Consider the following 23255-nt stretch of genomic DNA (forward strand, 5'->3'; position numbering starts at 1 on the left):
CAGTTAGAGCTCTCCCACATCCTCTCAGGAGCTGTGAGAGGTTTGGGGGTAGCAGAGGAGGACGAGAGAGAGCTGCTGATACCATTTTTACAAGAGGGGAATTGGAAATGGTAAGAGCTCAGCAGCTCGGGGCATCTCTGCTCCATCCACTCCTCCTTTCCTGTGAAAAATGGCTTGGCTCCCTTTTGCTCCTGTCTCCCCTCTCCTCTCCACTGCAACTTCAAGCCTAGGAAAAGAGTAAAGAACCCCTGGTGCTGTGCCATGCTGTTGCTTCCCATTTGGGCCTCAGAGGAAGATGAAGAGCTCCTCAAATTGCTTTCCCCCCACAGATTGAAAAGTGGGTTTAAGATCCCCTGGGGGGCTTCAGGGAAACACATGGGCTACGGGGCAAGATGTGGGACTGGTGTGGAGTGGGGTTGGAAGCTGGGGCTGGGAAGCACAAACTTAATTGGTTTGGGGTTGGGGGCACACAAAAAAAACTGATTTAGGGCTAATAGGACCAGAATTAATTAATATGGAGCTGGAAGGGACATAATTGATTGATGTTAAAGTGCTAGGAGTACATAATTAATTGATGTGGGGCTGCAACACAGGTATATAGAGAGCTAGAGGTACGGTGACCATACATCCCATTTGGGCAGGGGCAGTCCCTTTTTTAAGCCCTGTCCCAGCCATCCCGACTTTTTTTTCAAAAGGACGTTCTCGTCAGCTCTTGCTGACTTGATCAGTTGGCAAGAACAAACAGGACAAATGCCCACTTTTGTCAAAAAAGCAGGGTGCAGTGTGGAGAGGGCAAGCAGAGATGCCAGCCCCCCGTAGAGGGAGGGGGAAAAGCCTGCAGCATTCCACCATGCGGAGGGGGAGACAGGGTTCCAGCCATGGGTGACAGCCTCCTGAGGGGGTTCCCACAGGGTTCCAGCCACGGGCAACAGTGTTGCATGGTGGGGGTACCTCAGGTAAGCAGCGGGGAGTGTCCTGTGTTTTTCTTTGGGAAATATGGTCATCCTAGCTAGAGACCCACTGAATTACTTAATTGGGGTTTTGGGAGAAGCTGGACCCCTTTGCACTACCTTACTTTATGCTAATCAGTATGATTTTTTGCAAATTTATGTAATTTTATGCAATTTTTAAAAAAAAGTTGTTCTATTGTCACAACCTGGTGCCAAGTATGCAATTGTGCAGCACTGTTAAAATTGTATTTGTATTGGGTTGTATCTCTTTCCCTTGGTTTCCAAATATTAGAGGACCCACCTCTCTGGGTTATAGGAGCTCTGGTAGTGCATATTCTGGAACTGCTGCAAAATTGATTTTTGGGTATCTGCAGGAGAATCTTATAAGCCAAAGACCTTTTCTATTCATTAGTAAACCTTGGAGGCACCTAAAATGATAATGTGACCGTACTGTGTTAACCTCATCCCCTTCAGGATTACATGTCAGTTTGGTGTCAGATTGACTAGGAACAATATGAAAAATGGAATCGTTTTAGAATGAATGCTGCATTCAAAAATATTCTCAGGCGAACATCCTGCATATAAATTTGGATTTTTATATAACAGATTGGAAAAAAAAAATCAGTGGTGGGAACTATAGTGAAGCCCTTTCTTAAAACAGAATCCTACCTAATGTCTGGCCTCTGTTGCACTCACATGACTCCTTCTGAAGTGCACGCATGTTGTCAGGGACAGCTCTATGTATTTTGCCGCCCCAAGCATGGCAGTCAGGTGGCTTTTGGCAGCATGCCTGCAGGAGGTCCACTGGTCCTACTCCTTCAGCATACCCACTGCCAAATTGCCACCCCTCCATGGCTTGCCACCTCAGGCACGCGCTTGGTGCACTGGTGCCTGGAGCCACCTCTGCATGTAGTCATGGGCATCCAGGGGCAGAATCTGGCCAGTGGTACATGGGATAAACACTTCCCTAGCTATGCAACTTTAAATCCATATAAAGACTATGGCTGAGATTTTCAGAGCTGCTATGGGGATAGAGAGGCATAATGCCCATTAATTTCAATGGACAAGATCATCACTCTGCAATCTTCCTGGATGGACACATTCAGCCTCCTGGTCTCCCCACTAGTCTAGAGATTAAGTAAATTGCACTAGGCTGATATTTGGCAGAGCATAGGTCACCTGATGCACGCTTGCAACTATGTTGATTGACATTGAGGGGGCACAGCCCAGACTCCAGCCAGGTCTTGCCTCCTCTCACCCACCTGCACCTGCACTTCTTTAGGGTCCACTTCCCCTCCCACACTGCACTTTATGGGTAGCCCATGCAAGGGAGTAATGAGAAGCTTTGCATGGTCACATAGGATAACCTAGCCCAATGGGAGTTGTGCCTCTAAGACTTCTTGGTGTGTTTTGAAAATCTCAGCTTTTCTATCAGTGAATTATTTGTGCAAATTTTTCCTGGGCATATTTAATTATGCTGAAATGGCTGTTTAATATAACTGGGTAGGGCAAATACTTTATTTAGTTTCAATTCATAGTAATGATAGAATATTGGTTAAATATGATTTTAATTATTTCATAGAATGCTTAGAAAATCAGGAAAGATATATATACATTCATGCATGACTGCTACAGAGGTTTCCTAATGAATATGGTGTTAAATTCAGCATCAGTCTAACAGAATTAATTATATTAATAAAATCTATAGCATAGTAGACAGAGTTTGTAGTGTGACCTATAGTTAAGGTTGCTAGACACTTCTCATTGTAAGATCCTATTTACATGTGCTTACAATGTTAATTTTTTTCAGTTGTTTCTGAGAATAAGGTTAGAGAAAAATGCATTGTTTTCCCCACATTAAAAAAGTTAGACATTTTGCTGAGACACTGAAGTAAGTCCATGGGCTGCCTCTTGCTGTTTCTGTGAAATTGGTCAAGTTCTATGCCTTTGAAAAATCTCAGTTTTGTACCTGCACAGTAGAGAATTGCTTAAAGTTTGGCAGCTAAATTTTCCATAGATACCTGTGTTTAGTATGCTCCATCCCAGGGCTCTAGGCACTGAACAGAACTTTCCCTGCAATTGCTGCTATCCACAGCTGAGAGCCAGGTGACCATCTGTGCTGTGCTCTTAAATGCTCCCCCTGCTGGACCAACACAGTGTGGAGAGGAATAGCCAGATTCAAATGTAGAAGGGGAAGGAGCTGGGCTGGAGAGTGACGGTGGGACAGCAGCAGAGGCAGAGAGTGTAAATTAGGACAAGAAGCCTGGTGGAGCTGGGAATGGGACACTGCGATTGGGAGCTGATGGGGCAAAGGAGATGAATTGCCTGTCTGGGCAAGACACTGGGAGCTGGAGAGGGAGAAGAGTTGAGGGTGTGGACTGGGATCCAGTGCAGTGTGTGTCTTGGGGTTGGGTGGGAAAACAAGTAAAGGAGCTGATGGAGCAGGATAAGACTGGGACAGGCTGCACAAGGAGGCTGGGACAATAAGCTACTGAATGAGAGAGTGGAATGAATAGTATGTGATCATATAGTTAAAGGCTATATCAGAATCTATTCATATGGGGTGGCAAATTAAGGTTGCACAGGCAGTCTTAGTTCTGGCATTTCTTAACTTTCAGGTGCTTGACATTTCAAGGTGAACAGTCTTTTAGCTTAGTTTTCGTGTTCCATATATATTGTGATTCAGGAAAATGTTCTAGTAGGAAAGTAGAAGTTAATTTTTGGACCTCTAATAATTTAAATGTACCTGTTTTAATCTGTGCAGCTCACTGATCCTAATAAAAAAAGATTCGAAGTTCCTCACGAGAATGTAAAAGCTTTTAGTGGACCTGCAGCGTCCAATTTAAAGTATAAAGTCGATATCATTCAGAACCCTTTTGGTATCACTGTGACGAGAACAAGCGGCGGCAAAATGCTGTGAGTAATTTTTGTGCCTTTTATAGATAACTCTACAATAGGTGTTCACACTGTCATAAAATCATGTAATAAAATGATACCTGTTAGAGATGGGATGAAGACTACACTTAGCCCATCTAGTCTGTTTCTCTGCCACTGTAGGTTTGTTCCTTGTTTGTAGTAGTACTTTGTCCAGTTTAGCTAAGGATCAAATATGCAAATAAGGAGGTGTGAGGTCTTTGTTCAGAAATACCCACGTAACTGCACATTGCTGACATTTGTGTGCATAATTACATTCAATTACACCCACAATCTGTGTGCTCAGTCTAGTGATTTGCATGGGCAAATATAATCATGTACTTTTGCATAGTGATTTCAAGCCTTTCTTTGAGAAAGGTAGCTATATTTTCCACATTCACCTTTGTTTTTTTTTTAATCCAGTTGAAGAATTTTCAGATTTGACTACAAGCTTGAACCAGGAAATGTAGGAACAGTTATATGCAACTAACCAAGTTGCAGTTAGCATAATTTTCTGGGCTATATTATGTGGCCAGACATTGTTGTCCCACTTTTGGAGTAACACCCTTGAGCACTAGCCCGAGACAATTAAGGACAGATTCAGCAGTACAAGGATATCAGATCTGTCTGATGGGAGGCTTTTAGAAGGGGAAGTGGACAGGTGCATCTTTTACCCCTGGTAGTTCAAAGGAAGATGGCTGGAAGACCCTTGCCTAAAAATGACAGTGTGCAGGACTGGTAATGAAATATATTAGTTCTTGGGGGCAAAGCACCAGGTTTTGTTAAGTGACTGATCAAATAATTCTGTTACAGAGCTCAGCCTGGGAGATATCCTGAGGGCTTTTCTACACTTAACACGCTACAGTGGTGCTGCTCTAGCACCTCAGTGAAGATGCTACCTTTGCTGATGGAAAGGCTTTTCCCATTGGCATAGGTAATCCACCTCCCTGAGAGGTGGAAGCTAAATCAATGGGAGAATTCTCCCATTGACCTAGTGCTGTCTACACCAAAGGTTAGGTCAGTTTAACTGTGTTGTTTGGGGTATGGAATTTTCACACCCCAGAGTGATGTAGTTATATTGACCTAATTTCCTAATGTAGATGAGGCCTGGGATCCATTTAAAATTTCTCTCCTGGCTGACATTAAGCCAGGCAGGGAAGAAGCTTCCAGCCACTTCAAGACATAGGGTTGTAATCTGAATGGATGAAGTCATATGCGTGGGGGTAGGATTGGGTAAGCGGGTAATACTGGTTTAAGGAAGCATCCCCTTGTTACAGGGTGTTTTCTTAGTATTGCAAGGGCTGGCAGACATGATGGCTTTTTCTGGGTAGATAGAGTCCTAGCTTGGATACTATGGTGATGAGGGCTGTATAAGCAACTATACAGAGTAAGGATTCCTCAATCTCTTTTTAAAAATAGATTAAAGTTTATGAGCCAGACTTTTAAAATCTCTTACATCTGTTTGCATGCATCAGTAACCAATGTGGTCTCTGTCCTCAGGGGATTACAGATACTAACTACTTGCTTGGGCCCCAATCACTAAGGCATGTGGTTTGGTTTAGTATGTGAGTTATCCAGCTGACTTCAGAGGAGACTACTCACGCTTAATTTTAAGCACACTCTGAAATGTTTTGCTGGATCCAGGGCCTAGTCAGACCCAAAGGAGACAAGGAAGTGTAGAGGGCCCTGCCACATTCCACATCAGCCTACAGACTTCCACAGTGGAGAGAGAATTTCTTTTGCACACAAAGCCGGGGGAAGGGATGAAAGAAAGAAAGAAAGAACTGGCCTTTCTTATATGTCATAAGCAAAAAGGGGCAGAAACACAATTTTGTTTCCTTTTCAGGTCACCCTTAAAGTGTCAAACAGAGGATGACACATCCACTGCCTTTTGTGTTAGCTGATATTCAGTTGAACTTTAACAATTTTGATTTGGGTAAGGGCAAATTAAGTGGGGGTAGGAGGAGATGGAAGTTGCAGAATTCTAAGTGATGCTGCAACAACCTCAATATTTCAGAGGAAGCTGTGAGTGCAGAAGCTGGAATTGTGCAACCAGGAAAAGCAGGAAATGTACTACAAAATATATATTCATAAGAACATAGCTGTCACCTCAAAAGTTCTACAGCTGTATCATCAGAAGGAACTGAAGACACTGGTTTACATTTTGAGAGGCTTATTCAATTTATAAAATCTTTCTAGAGTTTTCTGGTTCAACAGTATTACTCATTTGCTCAGAGTAATATTTTGTCCAAAATGCCAAAGGTTCAGGTTCTGCATCATGCAACTTCCACAGGCAAAACTCCCAGTCAGGAAAGGAATTTTGTTTCAATAAGGTTTATGGGACCACCTCCTTTGTTTTACATCACGTTAATTTATTTAATTCTCATTTAATTTACAGATTTTATATTAAAATATTTCACAGCAGATCTGAACAGATAAAAGCCAGTAACATCCTTGGGTTCAGCAAAGCCGCACTTGATGCAGACCGCAAGAGATGGCCATGAAAAGATGGACATAAACTATTTTTGAACTCATGGTCCTGGCAGTGGATTGGCCCCTGGTCTAAATTTCATAGAGTTAAAGGCCAGAAGGGTCCATTAGATCACCTCGTCTGATCTCTTGTATATCACAGGCCATTAAATTTCAACCTGATAGCCCTAAATTGAGCCCAATAACTTGAGTTAGATTAAAATGTTGTGTGCGTCAGGCAGAGAACAGGAAAGACTGAGTGACCACCAATGCCTGAGGCCTCTGCAATTGCAGGGACTGAATTAGGTCAAATATGCCCAAGTGATTGATGCTCCAGACTGCAGAATTAGGTAAAAAAAATGTCCAAGGTCCCTGCCAATCTGTCCTGGGGAAAATCCTTTCTGACTCCAAATCCAGTGATCAGTTTGACCCTGAGCATGTAAGCAAGACATACCAACCAAGCATCTTAGGCTATAGCTACAATACACACCTGTTCCTGTGGCATGTAAAATATGCATAGCTACATTCTGCACTAAAAAGCAAGCTGGGTCACACTGCAGTACGTAGATATACATGTTAGTGGAAGGGTCCGGCAACGGGGGAGGCAATCAGGAAATATTAGACTTTCCCCACTGCCTGAGTTGCTTCCTGTGACAGGGAAGGGTTCCAGCAGAGGGAAGGCAGTAGGACACTACATACTGCTAAAAATAGCAGTGCAGATGAAGAGGCATGATTTGGGTGAGGATAGAGCCATGTAGGGGATGAACCTACATGTCTTCACTCTACTAGCCTAAGCAGTCCCTCACTGTCTACATTGCTAGTTATATACATGCTAGGGGGGCTATCTGTATACATACTCTACATGCTGACAAAAGAAGCAGGCAGTGTAGATGTATCTTAAGAAAGAGGATTCACGGTATCATCCCAGAGCGCTGGTCCACCTTGTCTGGCTTCCAGCCTCCAGCTGCGTAACCTCAGGAGATCAGGGCTTCTGTAACCTATGCCTGCTAATAATTGTTCCCAAGGGAATCTAGCTGTGTCTCCTCTTCCTCAACATAGCCTCTCTGCTGAGGGGAGATATACAGCTGGCTAAGTCAGCCCTATGTCCATAGGTGCAGGAACTAGGAGTGCTGGTGATGCTACCATACCTCCAGCTTGAAGTGGTTTCCATTATATACAGGATTTATAGTTTGGTTCAATGGTTCTCAGCACCACCCACTATAAGAATTGTTCCAGCACCCCTGCCTATGCCACCTGGGGATTCTCCCATGTAGGGAACCCTCATCTGCCCATTTAGGGAAGCTATCCAACCATTTGTGCCACCAGTGAGAGAGGGCAACAGCAGGGGCCAGCCCAATGCTTAATAAAATCACACGTGAACCCTGGAAACTGCATATTATGGAATGTGCATGTTACAAGTAGTTTGAAGTTCTAAATTACCAAATTATATTGCTGCCAGCCACTTGATATCTAGGACAAGCTGGTGCCAGTCAACATTGACTAGGTGATATAAAAATGTCGATAAAATGTTTAAAAGTTCTTAAGCCTATAAACACATTAAATACTTCAATTCCCCCTTATTTTCTGAAAATGAAATTTACTGCCTAACTCTGAAATCCAGTAGTAGTAAGTGTCATGGCTAATGTGCTTATTAAATCAGTCAAAAAATGAGTACCTGTGAAAAGCTAGGGTTGTTATCAGTTATGAGTTGAGGTTGTTATCAACTCTTCAACTTTTATTCACTGGCTATTAATCTTAGGCTATTATTAGTATTGTTTACCCAATTGAGGTTAAAATAATCCAAAATGATTAATTCACCACTATTAAATGCACAATAGGTGGATTTAATATTCGATGAATGGTTGATGACTGCTTGAATGGGGACATGGCGGGGGACCGTAAATCTAATTCAGGGGAACCAGTATGGAAAAATCACATGAATTAAACATTGCTGGAAGAATGCATAAATTGTCTTTCACCTTTTTTTTTTTTTAAATACATACCACTGCATTTACCATAAGTACCCACAAAAAGCAGGAAATTCAGTTATAGCTGATTCTTGTACATGATTATGTAATCATAGGCCATTATTAGAAAAAGGGCAGCTCCTCAAGTGGTGTCAATTGGTGTAAATCCATTGAAATTCATGGAGCTCAGTTGAGTTATACCAGATGAGGACCTGACTCAATAATTAAAAATAAAAATCTTCTTCCTTGGAGGGGAACAACACTTGTGACTTGTAATTCACTTTTAAAATGAAAATCATTAGAGCTAGTAACCTAATAACTTCCATCATCTTTCATTACCGTAATAAGTCCCACCAATTAATAACTGAAATTTCACAGGCCAATAACTACCACTATTGTCCAAGACAAAATGCACAGATCACTGAGTTAGTTCTTTAACAGTACGTATTTTGTTCCCATGGAATAATTAATATTTATAAAAATTGGTGTACCAGATTCTTACTGAAATCATTAAAGCTATGCCAAATTCTCCCAGCTAAGGATCTGGTCCACAGTGCCCTATATTACAGCACAGTATTGTTATATTTTATTATTATTATTATTATTTTATTATCTTTACTGACAAAATAGGGTAGAGGACAAAATAAAAGGATCAAAATTGAAAAAAGCCCAAACTCTGTCCATTGTGCTCACTTATTATGCATCATTTATTCTTAATTGCTAATACATAGTTTAATGTTCTAAGGGGTGTCTACACACAAAGTACTGCTTTAACTATACCAGTATAATTAAAGCACTACTATCCCCCTATTGCAGGGGTAGGCAATCTCTGGTATGCATGCCAAAGGTGGAATGTGAGATGATTTTTCAGTGGCACTCACACTGCCTGGGTCCTGGTCACCAGTCCAGGGGGGTCTGCATTTTAATTTAATTTTAAATGACGCTTCTTAAACATTTTAAAAAAACATATTTACTTTACATACAAGAATAGTTTAGTTATATATTATAGACTTATAGAAAGAGACCTTCTAAAAACTTTAAAATGTATTACTGGCATGCAAAACCTTAAATTAGAGTGAATAAATGAAGTCTTGGCACAGCATTTCTGAAAGTTTGCCGACCCCTGCCCTAGTGTATAAGCACTTTCACTGGTATGAATTACTTGACTTGTGCCGCTTCTTATTCCACGCGGAATATAGGATCTTCACCACTGCCTCTGTATTAAGGCGGGTCCACACTACGAATGCTGCAGGAGGCGGTCACTATATCAGCGGGAAAAGCTCTCCTACTGATGTAGTACTTGGGGGGGTTAAGGCTGGTATAACTCTGTCACTCAGAGGTGTGGATTTTTCACACCCTGAGTGATGTAGTTCTACTGAAGTAAGTGGGTAGTGTAGACCTGGCCTTAGACAGTCTCTTGATGCAGTCTTCCCTTCTTCCCATGTCATTTTGTTAGCTGTCAATTCTGCTTCTGTTGTGTATTTCCATGTTATGCTAGGTCTACCTCATCACCTCTTGCCCTGGGGGTACCCATCCAATGTCTGCCTTGTTACATTAGTCAGGTCTTTCCTCAATGTATGTCCTAGCCACCTTCGTTTGTGAGGGATTTTTGGCCTCTGATATTGAGGATTTGTCTAAGGCAGCTGTTTATGAAAACTTAGAGTTTAATAGGTCTCCTAGTTTTTGTGCCATGCAGTAAGACAGACTTTACAATGGTGTTAAATATTCAAAGTGGGATGAGCTGGTACCTCTCCTTCTCCCAGCGGTCTCTCATTTTGCCAGGTATGTCTCAACAGGTCCCCCACAAGTACTCCTGTTATTTTTGTGGATACAGGCTAACACGGCTGCTACTATGAAACCTGTCTGTATTTTTAACGTTGTTTTAGAAATAAAGAGGCAAATTGAATAGCTTAGATGCTGCTTTGGCCAAAAATTGCTAAGAGATTATGATAACAGTCTAATGGATTTGGAGCATTTAAATATCAAGAAGCAAAATTTCATTTCATAATGTGCCCTGAGTAAGGAGTACACCAGGGAGGGAATTATGACAGAGCCATAACTCTGACCCTGACCTGGTCCAGATTTGTACCAGTAGTGAATCATTTCCCCCTCCATGGCAGCGTGGCTGGCACATCAGGGGGCAGAACCACAGCTCTGCCCATTTCACACCCCTACTGGCTGATTACTCCATGCCCATCTATGCAAGAAAGAGAATAGCAGCCCATACAGGTTGCTGTCCCTGTTCCATACCTGGACCTCCTAGGTACATAGTCCATAGAGAGGAATAGGTTCTCTGAACCTCAGCGAGTTAGTTTGTTCCTGGGGCTTGTGGCAAAGCCCCTAGTGTTAGCTTATTTAAGACTGATGTCTGTACTCTTTTTGTTAAATGTTGTTTTTGTTTGTTTGGATTTACATATGTCAATTGTACTAAAAAAAAAAAGAGCCCTAGAGGGAAAAACTCCCATAAAATTGGCAGATAATACCTGTGTATTATGGAGACATAGCACGTAGTTTTGCCATAGCAGTCCTTTCATGTATCAGTAAGCTAATGTGGGTTTTTTTTGTTTTTTTATTACATTGTTTAATCAGGTTCGATACTAGAGTAGGACCACTTCAGTATGCTGACCAGTATTTGCAGCTCTCAATCAAACTACCCAGCAGCAACATTTATGGAATCGGAGAACACGTCCACACACAATACCGGCATGATGTTAACTGGAGAACATGGCCCATCTTTACCAGAGATGCTTTCCCCAATGGAGTAAGAAATGATTCATTTATTATGCTTTGATCTTAGCAATTTCTGATTATGCATTAAACACATTTTAAAATGTTGTTAGTTTTTGCTCTCCACGATAGACTGGATATTTCTTAAAAGCCAGTGATTAGCAAGGTCTAGTTGAGCTTTTCTCTAAAGACTTGTCAGCTACACTGTGCGGTTGCTAAATGCCAGATGATTGGAAAAAAGCCTCACAAGGAACAGTTAGAAATATTTTGATTAGTATGTTTATTTAAAATGCTGAGAATCAGTGGGTAAGTTGAGAAACATTAATATGAGTCTTCAGTTTCAACTGCTAAACAAACCAGATAACAATATGTTCAAAGAGGTGCATGTCCCTGCCACCCCGGAGCCCAAACCCCTCCTGTACCCCGCGCCCCAACTCCCTGCCCGGAGTCCCCTGCTGCACCCCGTGCCCCTCTTGCATCCCAACCCCCTGCCCTGAGCCCCTTCCTGCACTCCGTACCCCTCCTCTGCCCAGACCCTTGCCCTGAGCCCCTTCCTGCACACCGTAACCCCTCCCACACCCTGCACTCCCTCCCACACTCTAACCCCCTGCCCCGGCCCTGCATGCAATTTCCCTACCCAGATGTAGCCCTTGGGCCAAAAAGTTTGCCCACCGCTAGTTTAATGACAACAGAGTTAAGGACATAATAGTAAAGTTGCATTTAGTGGCTGAATCTTTGCAAGGTAAGTCATGGATGTCAACAACTATTTGTTTCCAGTCCTTATTACTGTCTGCCCTGAATCTTGGTTTCCTGAACACCCATTTTCTAATAAATAAAACAGAAAATTCTTGCTAGCAGCTTTGAAACCTTTCTAGGCTTTGTTCCAAGCTTTATTGACACTGGCACACAAAAGACGAACTATATTGCACTTTCAGATTCCTGACCCACAATGTCTTAGTAACTAAAAGACTACTGAGTATCACTGATGTAAAGTCAGTTGTGCGAAATATGAGGTGCTGGTTTAAAAAAAAATGCTATTGATTTTTGATGGTCATTTTTTTTCTGACCGTAATTCCCACACACAGCCTCATCTGCTCTTCTGGGAGTGTAGATAAACAAATCTCATGGTGGTGGTGTGGTTGATGTTTGTTCTCATTACTGATGAAAGTCCAGTGTAGACAAAGCCTACAAGGGGAAATGTCTGCAAAGGTTTGTAAGCACTCTAATGAACTATAGTTGCAAATAAGCAGTTAAGGATTAGATTGGTGTTGGTATGTAGACAGATTTTAGACATTATGGATCAACAAAACAATATATACTGTTAATGAAGAACTGTTTACTAATAACAAACATATCACTTGCCGTATATAAAATCTTTTAGGCTTTGTCTACTCTGGACTTTCATTGGTAAAACTTTTGTGGTTCATGGGTGTGATAAAAAGACCTCGCCCAAATGACAAAAAGTGTGAGCATCTCTTTGTCAGCAGGAAAGTTCTCCTGCTGACAAAGCTATTGCCGCGTTTTGGGGCTGAAGGTTTTTTGTCGGTATGAGAGCTCTCTGCTACACTGCGCACCTTTCAGCGGCACGGCTGTAGTGGCATAGCTGTGTTGTTAAAAGATGCGTAGTGTAGACATAGCTTTATGGACCTTAAACTAGATTATTTATAACTAATCGGTGTAACTTTTAAGGAAGTCTATTTATCATTTTGGCCCAATTCAGCAAAGCTCTGAGGCAGGTGCTTAATTTTAAGTATGTGCTTTGCTGAATCAGGGCATCTATCTCTTTGACCATTAGTCTTTAAGGAACACTTCAGTGGAAGTTTTGTCTGAGCAAGGACTGGAAGGTTGGGTTGATATACAGCTAAATTATGGCTGTCCTGCATGAATGTACTAGAAGAGGAGTCAGTGCATAGAGTCCCTTCCCCCTCATTGCACTGTACAGCTGGCAGCATTATTTTGTCACTTAGGCCTTGATCTAGAAAGGGATTTTGGTGTTGCAATGCTGAGCTTTTTAAGCACCTATTCAATGCCTATGGAGAGTGAGATGCCTGAGAAGGAGATCCACAAAAGTTAGCACACTATGTGGGGAGGTGCCCAGGCTATCCAGTGGGAGATGCCGATGAGAAGGGTTGTCATAAGCTCTACCCCTCTCACAGAGTTTGCTGCCTATGTTTCCTTGCCGTCAACTGCTGGGAATCTCTCTACTGGAGTTAGGTGCTCTTGTGAGAATGGCTTAGGCTAGGTGCCTGCCTAACTCCTCACAAAATAGTGTGTGTGAGGGGGGGAGAGGGGGTCATGAAAGGTGAAGGAGGGAAATAGTGACCTCCCTATAATTTTTAGTTTAGTGGTTAGGGTACTCATCCAAGATACGGGATCCCCAGTTCAATTCTCCACTGTACCAAGGGATTTGAATAGAGGTTCCCACCTCTCAGGACTGGACTGTAGAGTCACACTCACTTTTTCTCTGGCCCAATAAACATTTAAATGGTTATTTAATACAAAATGGAACAACGGAAGATTGAGAGAGGCCCACCTCAGAATATCCCACTGTCCAGGCGTTAGGGCACTCATCTGAGTGATAAGAAACTCCTGGCAGAGTGAGGGAATTGTACCAGAGTCTCCCACATCCCAGCTCAGTGCCCTAATCACTGGGCTAAAGGTTATAAATGACGTTGTCTCTTTCTTTCCCCCTCCTCCATCTGTTTTGTGTATGGTTAGTTGTGCTCTGAGCACATCTACTGAATCGGGCACCATGGGCAACATTGGGAGGGCAATGCCAATCTCCACTTTGTCTGTGAATCATAATAAGGTTTAGGCATGAGAGAGGCATCTGGAAGCCCACCTGAGGCAGTAGTGCATCTGCCCACAAGCAGAAACTTAGGTATCTAGGGGCTTTCTACAGTGGAAATGTAAGTGCCTGGTGAGTTTAGGCACCTAAGGGGTTAGGTGGCAGATGAGCAGGGGTTTTGTAGATCACAGTAGTACCTAAATTTGGGCCTTAGGCACCTAAATCTCTTTGTTGATCTGGCCTAAGGGACAGATTTCAAAAGATGTTGAGGCACTTAAAGATGCATGTAGGTCCCAAGAAGTTGTTTCAAAAACACCAGTGGAAGTTAGGGGCATAGGTATTTTTGAAAATATCACTAGGCACCCAACTTACATTAAAAAAAATCTGGTCCTAATTCTCTAGCAGAGGCAAGGGAAGGCCAGCCAGTACTGACTTCAGCAACCAGGCCACAGAAAGGGTCTGGAGGTATGTCCATGGCCCCTCTCCCACTGTTCTGTAAGGAGTGTAGACTACATTGGTAGAACAAATATAGCCACTGCTTTTCCTAAGTATTATCTAGGACCAGCTCTGAAGCATGCCAGGGGTGGGGATAGTCAGAGGGCGGGGAACAGTGAGGTTGAATAGGGTCAGGGGTTCCAAGGGCGGTCAGGGAGCATGTGTGTGGAGTCAGAAATGAAAGGAGGGATTGGATGGGGCAGCAGGAGGCAGTCAGGGGTGGGGGTTCTGGGAGTGGTCAGGAGACAGGGAGAAGGGGATGTGTGGATGGGGCAGGAGTATTGGGGGGCAGTAAGGAAAGAGAAGAGGGGTTGGATGGGGCGGCAGGGGGCAGTTAGGGGCGAAGGGTCTGGGGGTGGTCAAGAGACAGAAAGCAGGAGGGGTGGATGGGTCAGAGATCCCAGGGGGGGCAGTTAGGGGGCAAGAAGCAGGGGAGGTCAGATTTGGGGTGGGGGTCGGGCCATGTCTGGCTGTTTGGGGAGGCACAGCCTCTCCTAACTGGCCCTCCATACAATTTCTGAAACCCAATGCAGACCTCAGATCTAAAAGTTTGCCGCCCCTGGTCTAATTACTAGAGACTCACTCTCTTTGCAAACCCACTCAGCAAAACCACTGTGGCTCAGCAAAACCACAAGTCTTGATTTTGTTTTGTAAAACCAAAATCAAGGATAGTGCATGTCTCTGGCCCATTACAAATTTCAGTGGCAGTTGGATAAATGATTCTGGTTTTGGTCCATCTCTACTGTGATTTGCTTCTCTTTGTTTCTTGGTAGGTAGAGCTGTGGGGCCAGATCTTTACTTGTGTTAATCAGCATAGCTCCATTGAAATCAATGCAATCGCACTGATTTGCATTTTCTGAGGATCTTATCCACAGTGCTGGTCTTTCTTTTGCAGGAAAGGAGGACTATGACAAGGTCTGTTATCACTTCACAAGCTCTTTTTGTTGCTAATGATAGAAGAAACAAATATTGATAGTAATGTCATTTAAAAGAAACAAAATTCTCTTATTTACATAGAATACACATGGAAATATGTATGCCCTGAATGGCATATGAAGTATATTATCTGCTTGATGTGCACATTTAGCACAAAAACATTATTGTGATGCGTGCACACTCATCAAAAGGTCTGTCATATCTGTCTACCTCTTTTATCTGCATGTTTTAAGCAACTATCTGTGTACTGATTCTCCATTTACTGGTTAATAGAAAACATCCCCGGCAAGGAGAAAAATGCAAGAAAATATAAGAAAATTTCAGGGGTTTTGTTTGTTTCTTTAGCAGGTGTGATCAGCAGTTTCAATTTGTATCTCTCCAGGATATTTTCACAATGTATCAGTGTGTGTGCCTATTGGGTTTTAATGTACTTCTTTTCTTTTTTTTTTTATTTTAAGGGCACTCATAACTTGTATGGAGCTCACACTTTCTTCTTGTGCTTGGAAGATAACAGTGGAGCCTCTTTTGGTGTGTTCTTAATGAACAGTAATGCCATGGGTAAGAAAGACTTCACTATAACTATTTCCAACTGCTACAGCTTAACGTTAAAAAAAATACACCTCTACCCCGCTATAACGTGACCTGATATAACACTGGTTCATGTATAGCACAGTAGCAGTGGGGCTCTGGTGGTGCTTTTAAGGGCCTGGGGCTCCCCGCAGCAGTTGGAGCCCAGAGCTCTTTAAATCATTGCCAGAGCCCTGCCACCCCTACCCCGCTATAAGAGGGTTTCAGCTATAACACAGTAGGGATTTTTGGCTCCCCATGACCGCGTTATAGCGGGATAGAGGTGTATCTGCTGGATTGCTACACAATGAACCAAAAGTGAGTTGATTTAAAGGTCAGAATCAGGCATGTGTTTTAGCACAACTACACATGTAAAACTTGATAGGAAACTCTGTCTTTAAAAATATCAAGCAGCAGCTATATATATCCTAAAGAAGCAATGTTAAATCTATTTAAGGTGAACAATGGCTACTCTAGAACTAGCTTTAGAATCACATATAAGGCCCCAGTTCCACAATGTATTTCTCCCTGGCTGGAGCCCTTTTGAAGAGTATAGTGTTCTGGGCAGCTGTAACCCACACACCTCCTGAGTGTGGTGTTCTGTGCAACTAGTGGCACCAAGACCACTTGAGAGAGTTAAATGAGTCTGCTCTACAGCCTTAGCTAACAGCCAGTTGGCTTTTAGTTCATGTGGTAGATGCTCATGCACTAAACTCCGGAAGTCCCCAGTTCGATCCTACTGACCAGGGCCTGGCGGGCATTACACAGGTATCTGCCCAAGTGCAATGCATTGCAGGATCAAGGCCTCAATTGTAATGACAGGTCATGAAAGGGTCATAGTGTTGCTTCTTATTAGAGCAACATACACAACTGTCTGTTTATCAGAACCGTCTAAGCCTTTTGAGACTGTGAAGATGCATTGGCTTGCTAGAGATTCCTTTTTGTTTGCAAAGGCATGTCAAATAAAATAAAATCTGAATATTTCACAACCTCCATTTAATTTCAAGGATGATTCAGGATGTCCTTGTTTTTTCTGAACTCATTTACTTATCCTTCATGTGAACATTGCATGGATACATTGAGTGTTTAGCTTATGTTTAAACTTCCCTCTATAATTCCTTTTCTGACAGAATTTGCTCTCCAACCTGCCCCAGCAGCAACTTACAGAACAACTGGTGGAATTCTAGATTTTTATGTCTTCTTAGGAGACACTCCAGAGCAAGTTGTTCAAGAGTATGTAAAGGTATGTTTATATCAGATGAGGCAGTACCATAAATAATGTAGGTGCTGATATGTTGTGATCAGGCTCTTATCAGTCATTTCATATTTGTTGTGATTATATTGCAATGAAATGTTTCAAAGCATGCTTAAAGACTGCATGTATCAGTCTGTAAAGAGAGTGATTCCCTTTGTTCCCTAGCCTTTTTCTCATAGTGTAGTGATTTCATTAGCAATGACAAACCGCCAATGCTACTCTAAACCTCTTGTAATGCTAATATAATTTTTGGTCAAACAACATTAGCCATTATTTTTGTGGTTTCTATTTGTTCAGGTCAACATCATTTTCAAGGAATGCTCTCACATAACATAAAATGCTTTTGAAAACTTAGGGTAGTTGTAGCCATCTCACACTCAAGATATTAAAGAGACAAGGTGGGTGAAGTGGTATCACCTTGTCCCTTTTGAAAACTTACTGAGGCAGTATAGCCTAGTGCACAGAGCTCTGGAACGGGGACTCAAGAGTACTGAGTGGGCTTGGGCAAAGCACTGGACTGTATAGTCATTCTCCTTGTTTCTGTGGCCAAATTAATATTTAGTTCAGTTATTTCAATTATTTAACTAAGGTAAAGCAACTTCAATGGGAAAGATGGAGGGAGACTCACATCAGAATATTCCATAGCCCAGTGGTTACAGCACTCACCTGAGAGGTGGCAGATCCCCATTCAAATTTCTTCTCATCATCAAACAGAGGAGGGACTTGAACCCATGGTCTTCCATATCCCCAGTGTGTGGAACAAAGGTTATAAAGAAGGGCTGCCTCCTTCTTCTCCCCAGCACTCTGTTTTGTTTTGAGTTTGGTGGGCATGCTATGGGATTGGGTTCTAGATGCACTTTAGGCTAAGAAGCACCTATCTTCCCCTGGTTCATGGATTGCCAGTACATATAGGCACCTCCCTGCAGCCTGGATTTAGGCAACCATCTTTGTGAGAGGGTTGGGGCTTAAAATACACGTCTCTCATGGCATCTTCCACTGGTTACTTTAGGCAGCTCCTCCCTTACTGTGCTGGCTTTGTGGATCACATTCTAATGCACCTAGGTGCCTAACAAAGGGCTGATCTACACTACGCAGTTAGGTCAACATAAGGCAGCCTTCCCTCCACTGATATAAGTACCCTACTACCCCAACATAATTCCTCTTCCACGAGAGGCGTAAGGCTTATGTCGGTGTAGTTAGGGTGACACAGTGTCTGTGTTACCTGCATGGGCTGTTGGCCGTCTTATCAATTTCATGGCTTCTGGACAGCTGGGCAGCTGGACTCCGCTCCCAGTTGGGAGCATTGCCATGCTGAGTGTTGCAACACCTAAGTCCTTTTGTGGCCCTGGGCCCAAGTTCTATTAATATTACTTATCCGCAGTATTTTTATGCATGCTTGCTGCCCTTTCCATAGTGACAGTTCTTCCTCTATCGTTTGTCTTTATGACTTAACATCTGATATCCTTCTCCAATAATTGATTGGTTGCTTCCCAAATCATAGGTGTTATTGTTATAGTTTGTACTGTGATAGTGCCCAAAGCCATAATTCAGGATCAAAGCTCCCACTTATTAGGTGATGTACAAGCACATCATAAAAGACCATCTCTACCCTGTAGAGTTTAAGGTGTAGTTTGAGATAGGAAGCAACAAGTGATTGTCAAATGGAATTAGGGCTAGAGGGAGAAAGAAGATGAGTAATAGGTATAAGGATTATGTCGTCTCATAGTACTAGCAATATACACAACTTAATTGACTCAAAAAAATTTTTTTTAGTTTTGAAAAGTAAATATGGAAAAACTTTACAGTTGTGACTGCATAATATCCATTATGGTTCCAAGTGCTCGACATGAATCAGAGTAATTTATAAACAGTTTCAGAGAAGTAAAGAACTAGGTAATCTTACACTGACAAATGACATACAAATTGCAAATGCAACACACCTTTTTTAAATTAATTTTCATTTCTTAACTTTCAGCTGGTAGGAATGCCTGCAATGCCTTCATACTGGAGTCTTGGATTCCAACTTAGTCGCTGGAATTATACCTCTCTTGATGAGTTGAAAGTTGTGGTAGAAAGAAACAGAGCAATTGGGATACCCTATGTGAGTAAAATATTTTTGGGGGTGAATGGGGGTGCTTAAACTGATCAGGAATAAATCGTAGATTAGGATCTACTTTTACAGTCCTGGAGTAATTTATTACAAGTCAGTTCTGGTTAACATATAGAAACTGCTGTTAACAAACCTTATAGAGACTTCAGTAACTTTTAGGACTTTTAATGTTAGATTGAGAGTCAAAACTGGGGAAGTTACAGTTATTATTCTTTGTATTACCGTAGCTCAAAAGGTATGTCTAAACAGCCTCCCAGACTGGGTCGACAGATTCCGGTTCGCGTTAAAAATAGCTGTGTAGACATTTCGACTTGAACTTTCATGCTAGGAATGGAGTGAACCTCAGAGCTTGAGCCACAACTTCAAAGCACTGTCTAAACAGCTATTTTTAGTGCATTGACATGGGCCCCCTGTGGACCTGGCCTGAGAGGCTCAGCTGTGTAGACATACCCTGAAAGGCCCCAGTTGAAATCAGTACCTGTTTGTGCTATTTTAACACATGCTAAGAGACAGTTAGTGTCTCAGGAGTTTACAATCTCAGTGTATGAGATAGACAAGGAAGCAGTGTTATCCCCATTTTGCAGATGGAAAAGTGAGATACATGCTTACATGCTGTAGTATACCCAGAGCTAGTGCCTAGCATACTTGCTGCTCCTTTGCAGAACATCACTGAAGTATGTTCCACAGCATATTCCCCATCACCACCCAGAGCTGTCCTACCCTGCAGTATTAGAGACATACAGCCTTTACAGCTGCCTACTGTTGTTGAAGGATACTATTGTAAAGAGTGATCTTAAAAGACAGAGATGGCAGTGAGGACCTAGGCACCTAACTTCCACAGAGTTTCTATGGTAGTTGGGTGCAAAACTGCCATTTGTGCCTTTGAAAATCTCCGTGATAAATTTCATAGTTTACATGATCTCTGTGCTGCTTCACAGTTAGTATGAAAATTATCCTAAGTTCTTACTGTCTGTCTATAATAAAATAACACAAATAAGTTTGCTCCAGAGTAAACAGAACATAATCATATCAAAATACTCGGGGGCCCAGCCTATTATTTGTAATGTACAAAATGAACTGTGCTATCTTTCAGGAAATTCAATACACTGATATTGACTATATGGAGGAAAAGAAAGACTTTACTTATGACGAAGTGAAATTTAAGGATCTTCCTAACTTTGCTGTGAACCTGCATAACCATGGACAAAAATATATTATTATACTGGTAATGAACTAATTAACTATTTCACTTTACTGCTGAAACGTTGCTATCAGAATTACTTGTATATAATAATTGTTTATAATATTTTGTGTAGATTGTATGTAGTGTATATATATATTGCTTAATTCTGCCATGCTTCAGAAAAATGGAAGAGCTTCCCAACTCTCTCTTGTGTTTATTTTTCTTAGGATCCTGCCATTGCAAACTCCCCTCGCCTTAATAATGCTCCATATCTTTCCTATGATAGAGGAATGCAAAAGAAAGTGTGGGTAAATGAATCAGATGGACTAACAGAGCTCATTGGAGAGGTAACTAGCTACTTATGTAAATTGCAACCCCCTATATCTGTACTATGTGTTGTCACAGCAGATAAGGTTGGGTCACTGTGTTTGTTATAAACTCCATTTTTTAAATTTTCAGTAAAATTAGCTGTTCACGGAAATTGTTTTATACAGCTGTATCTAAGAATGTAAAAGGTATTCGTTTTTACTGATTTTTTTTTTTTAAGACTTATATTTACACTGTTAGGTGTTAAAAGGGAAACAATGAGATACGAGGAGATTTTTCTGAGGCACGAAGGACAGTTTGGCAGCCAGCTCCTGTTGATTGTTCAACGGTATTCGGACACCTGACTTCCATTCTGTGCCTTTGAAAATCTCCCACATAATGCTTAACAATTTAAATTGCTTATTTGTACTTGTGTAACTCAAAAATGACTTTGACTTAAAGATGATGAAAATTGGAAAGTAATTAACAAGGTCAGATTCATTCTGGACTCATTGAGTGCAGTTTAATGTTACTGTGGATTAGTTATAGGCAGAACCACCTAGAAGTCCCATCCAGATCAGGGCTCCAAAGTGCTAGAAGCTGTATGAAGATTAGTATGAAGCAGCGGTTTGTTCTGAAGAGTTTATAGTCGAATGCTCCAAACTTTTATCCACTTGGAGGTTTATCTAATTCAAAGCCTGTTGAAGTAACTTTGATTCTTTCCATTCAACAGGCTGATAATTAGTCCCCATGTGACCATATTCTCCAGCAGAACCACACATGAGTAAACATACATACATGCAGGATAGGGATGCGAGTTTAAAGACAGACCCAACAAGTGGATGTACTAAGGTAGGATGGGAGTTTAGTAGTACCCGGGGTAACACTGATAGGAACATGTTGGTACATAAGCATCTCACCCTGCATGAGTAAACCCCCAGTTAGTCTGCTTTAATCCATCTGCTTGCTTTTCTTCAGTGGTGAGGAGGTATAGGAGGGAGGTGTCAGGGTAGAAAGGGGCATCCCTGTGCTGGCAGAATGATCTCCAGAGGACCATTCCAATAAACTTGAGATAGAAGAACCCTGTGGCTGCTCTAATTTGTACCCTGGTGAGCCCCAGGATCATGGAATGTGGAAAAGTCATTTAGAATCACCTTTGCCTCTTCCTCCAATTTGTCTAAAGCTCATGCTTAGGGCAACTGAAGACTGAGCCAATTGTGTGCACAACTTGATGGTTCCAACTCATTAATTTTTTTGCTTTAAGTCAATGTTAAGCAATTAAATCAACTATATATCAGGCATATCAACATATTTTAAATAGTCTAAAGAAATAATAACAAAACAAACCTTTGCAGTTGTTAGCCTCTATCACAAAAAAGAATATGCATTTTTTAAATTGCCTGCATAACTATTTACTTGATATATGTACCATTACATTCTACCAAGTTGATAATCTGGTTTTAAAAACTCCCTAAATAGGTATTTATATTGCTGACCCTAGTAATTCTGAGAGCTGTTTGAAGCAGTTGGGCTGATGAATCACATTTAAAATACCTAACTAAGCATTTACATGAGCCTATAACAGCTATGATGTGACAACTCTCATATTTCTATGAAACATTTTCATTACTTTAATGAAAAGACAAATATCAGTGAAAAAAATCAAAGGAAATTAAAACAACTTCCTCCCTCTAACTGTTTAAAATGTAAATAATATTAATGTTGTGATATAAGCTAGTGACAAATGTGATGCGAAATAAAGGACTGAATGTCAGATTTAGCCTGATTTTTTTTTTTTTTGTTCTGATTGGGTCCCAAACCTTAAAATACAGTAACTGAAAGAGATTTTAGGAGAAATCCTTAATTCAGATAGTGAAATACATACGCTAAAAATATTAAGGCGGGAAAAAAAATTAAAGTGAGGTTTTCTTGGATATATAAAATACAGTGTTGTGGTAATAGCCTCCCAGTCCCAGACCTGAACTTTAGCGTCCACAATCTGGTCCTGTCCCAAACCTGGACTTTTGCGTCCAAAATCTGGGGGCTTACCTGAAACTCCCCCAAGCTCACTACCAGCTTGGATATTCTCGCTGCCACCAGATCAGGAATTAATGGGGCCTGATCCCCCCTTTCCTCTCTCTGGTGTCCCCAACCCTCCCTTGGGGGGACACCCAGATTCCAAATGCCTTGGATGCTAAAAGCAGGGGAGAAACTCCCTTCCCCCCCCCTCCTTCCCAGGCTTGCCAAGAAACCGGTTTCTCTGCTTCCCAAGAGATAAGCGTTCTCTGCCCTCAGGACAATTGAGATGCAAAATACCAACAGCTTGGCTTTGCCTTTCCCGTGCCTGCCTTCCCATGAGGGAGACAGATACCTGATACAGAGGTGATTCTTTTTCTCTTTCCCCGTAGCCTGCTCTTTCCCTGAAAGCAATAGGAAAATAGCCCACAGCCTGGCTTTTCCCTTCCCTTTGCCTCCCTAGGAAAAGAAACTTCCACACGTTTTAAAAGAAAAGTTTATATAAAAAAAGAAAGAAAATATAAAACAATAATCTTGCATTAAGAAACTCAATACAGGCTCTTGCTTATAAGA

General features: G+C 41.7%; 1 protein-coding gene across 1 annotated transcript in view; it reads left to right on the plus strand.

Moving 5' to 3' along the window:
* Positions 1 to 23255, plus strand: part of SI (sucrase-isomaltase) — a 198485-nt gene that overhangs the window by 12881 nt on the left and 162349 nt on the right. The window contains 7 exon segments of the mRNA XM_075068972.1: positions 3715 to 3866; positions 10889 to 11060; positions 15704 to 15803; positions 16943 to 17055; positions 19043 to 19168; positions 20271 to 20402; positions 20588 to 20707. Coding sequence (XP_074925073.1) covers positions 3715 to 3866; positions 10889 to 11060; positions 15704 to 15803; positions 16943 to 17055; positions 19043 to 19168; positions 20271 to 20402; positions 20588 to 20707 — 915 coding nt within the window.

This window comes from Chelonoidis abingdonii, chromosome 8 (genome assembly GCF_003597395.2).
Source record: "Chelonoidis abingdonii isolate Lonesome George chromosome 8, CheloAbing_2.0, whole genome shotgun sequence".
Taxonomy (NCBI): domain Eukaryota; kingdom Metazoa; phylum Chordata; order Testudines; family Testudinidae; genus Chelonoidis; species Chelonoidis abingdonii.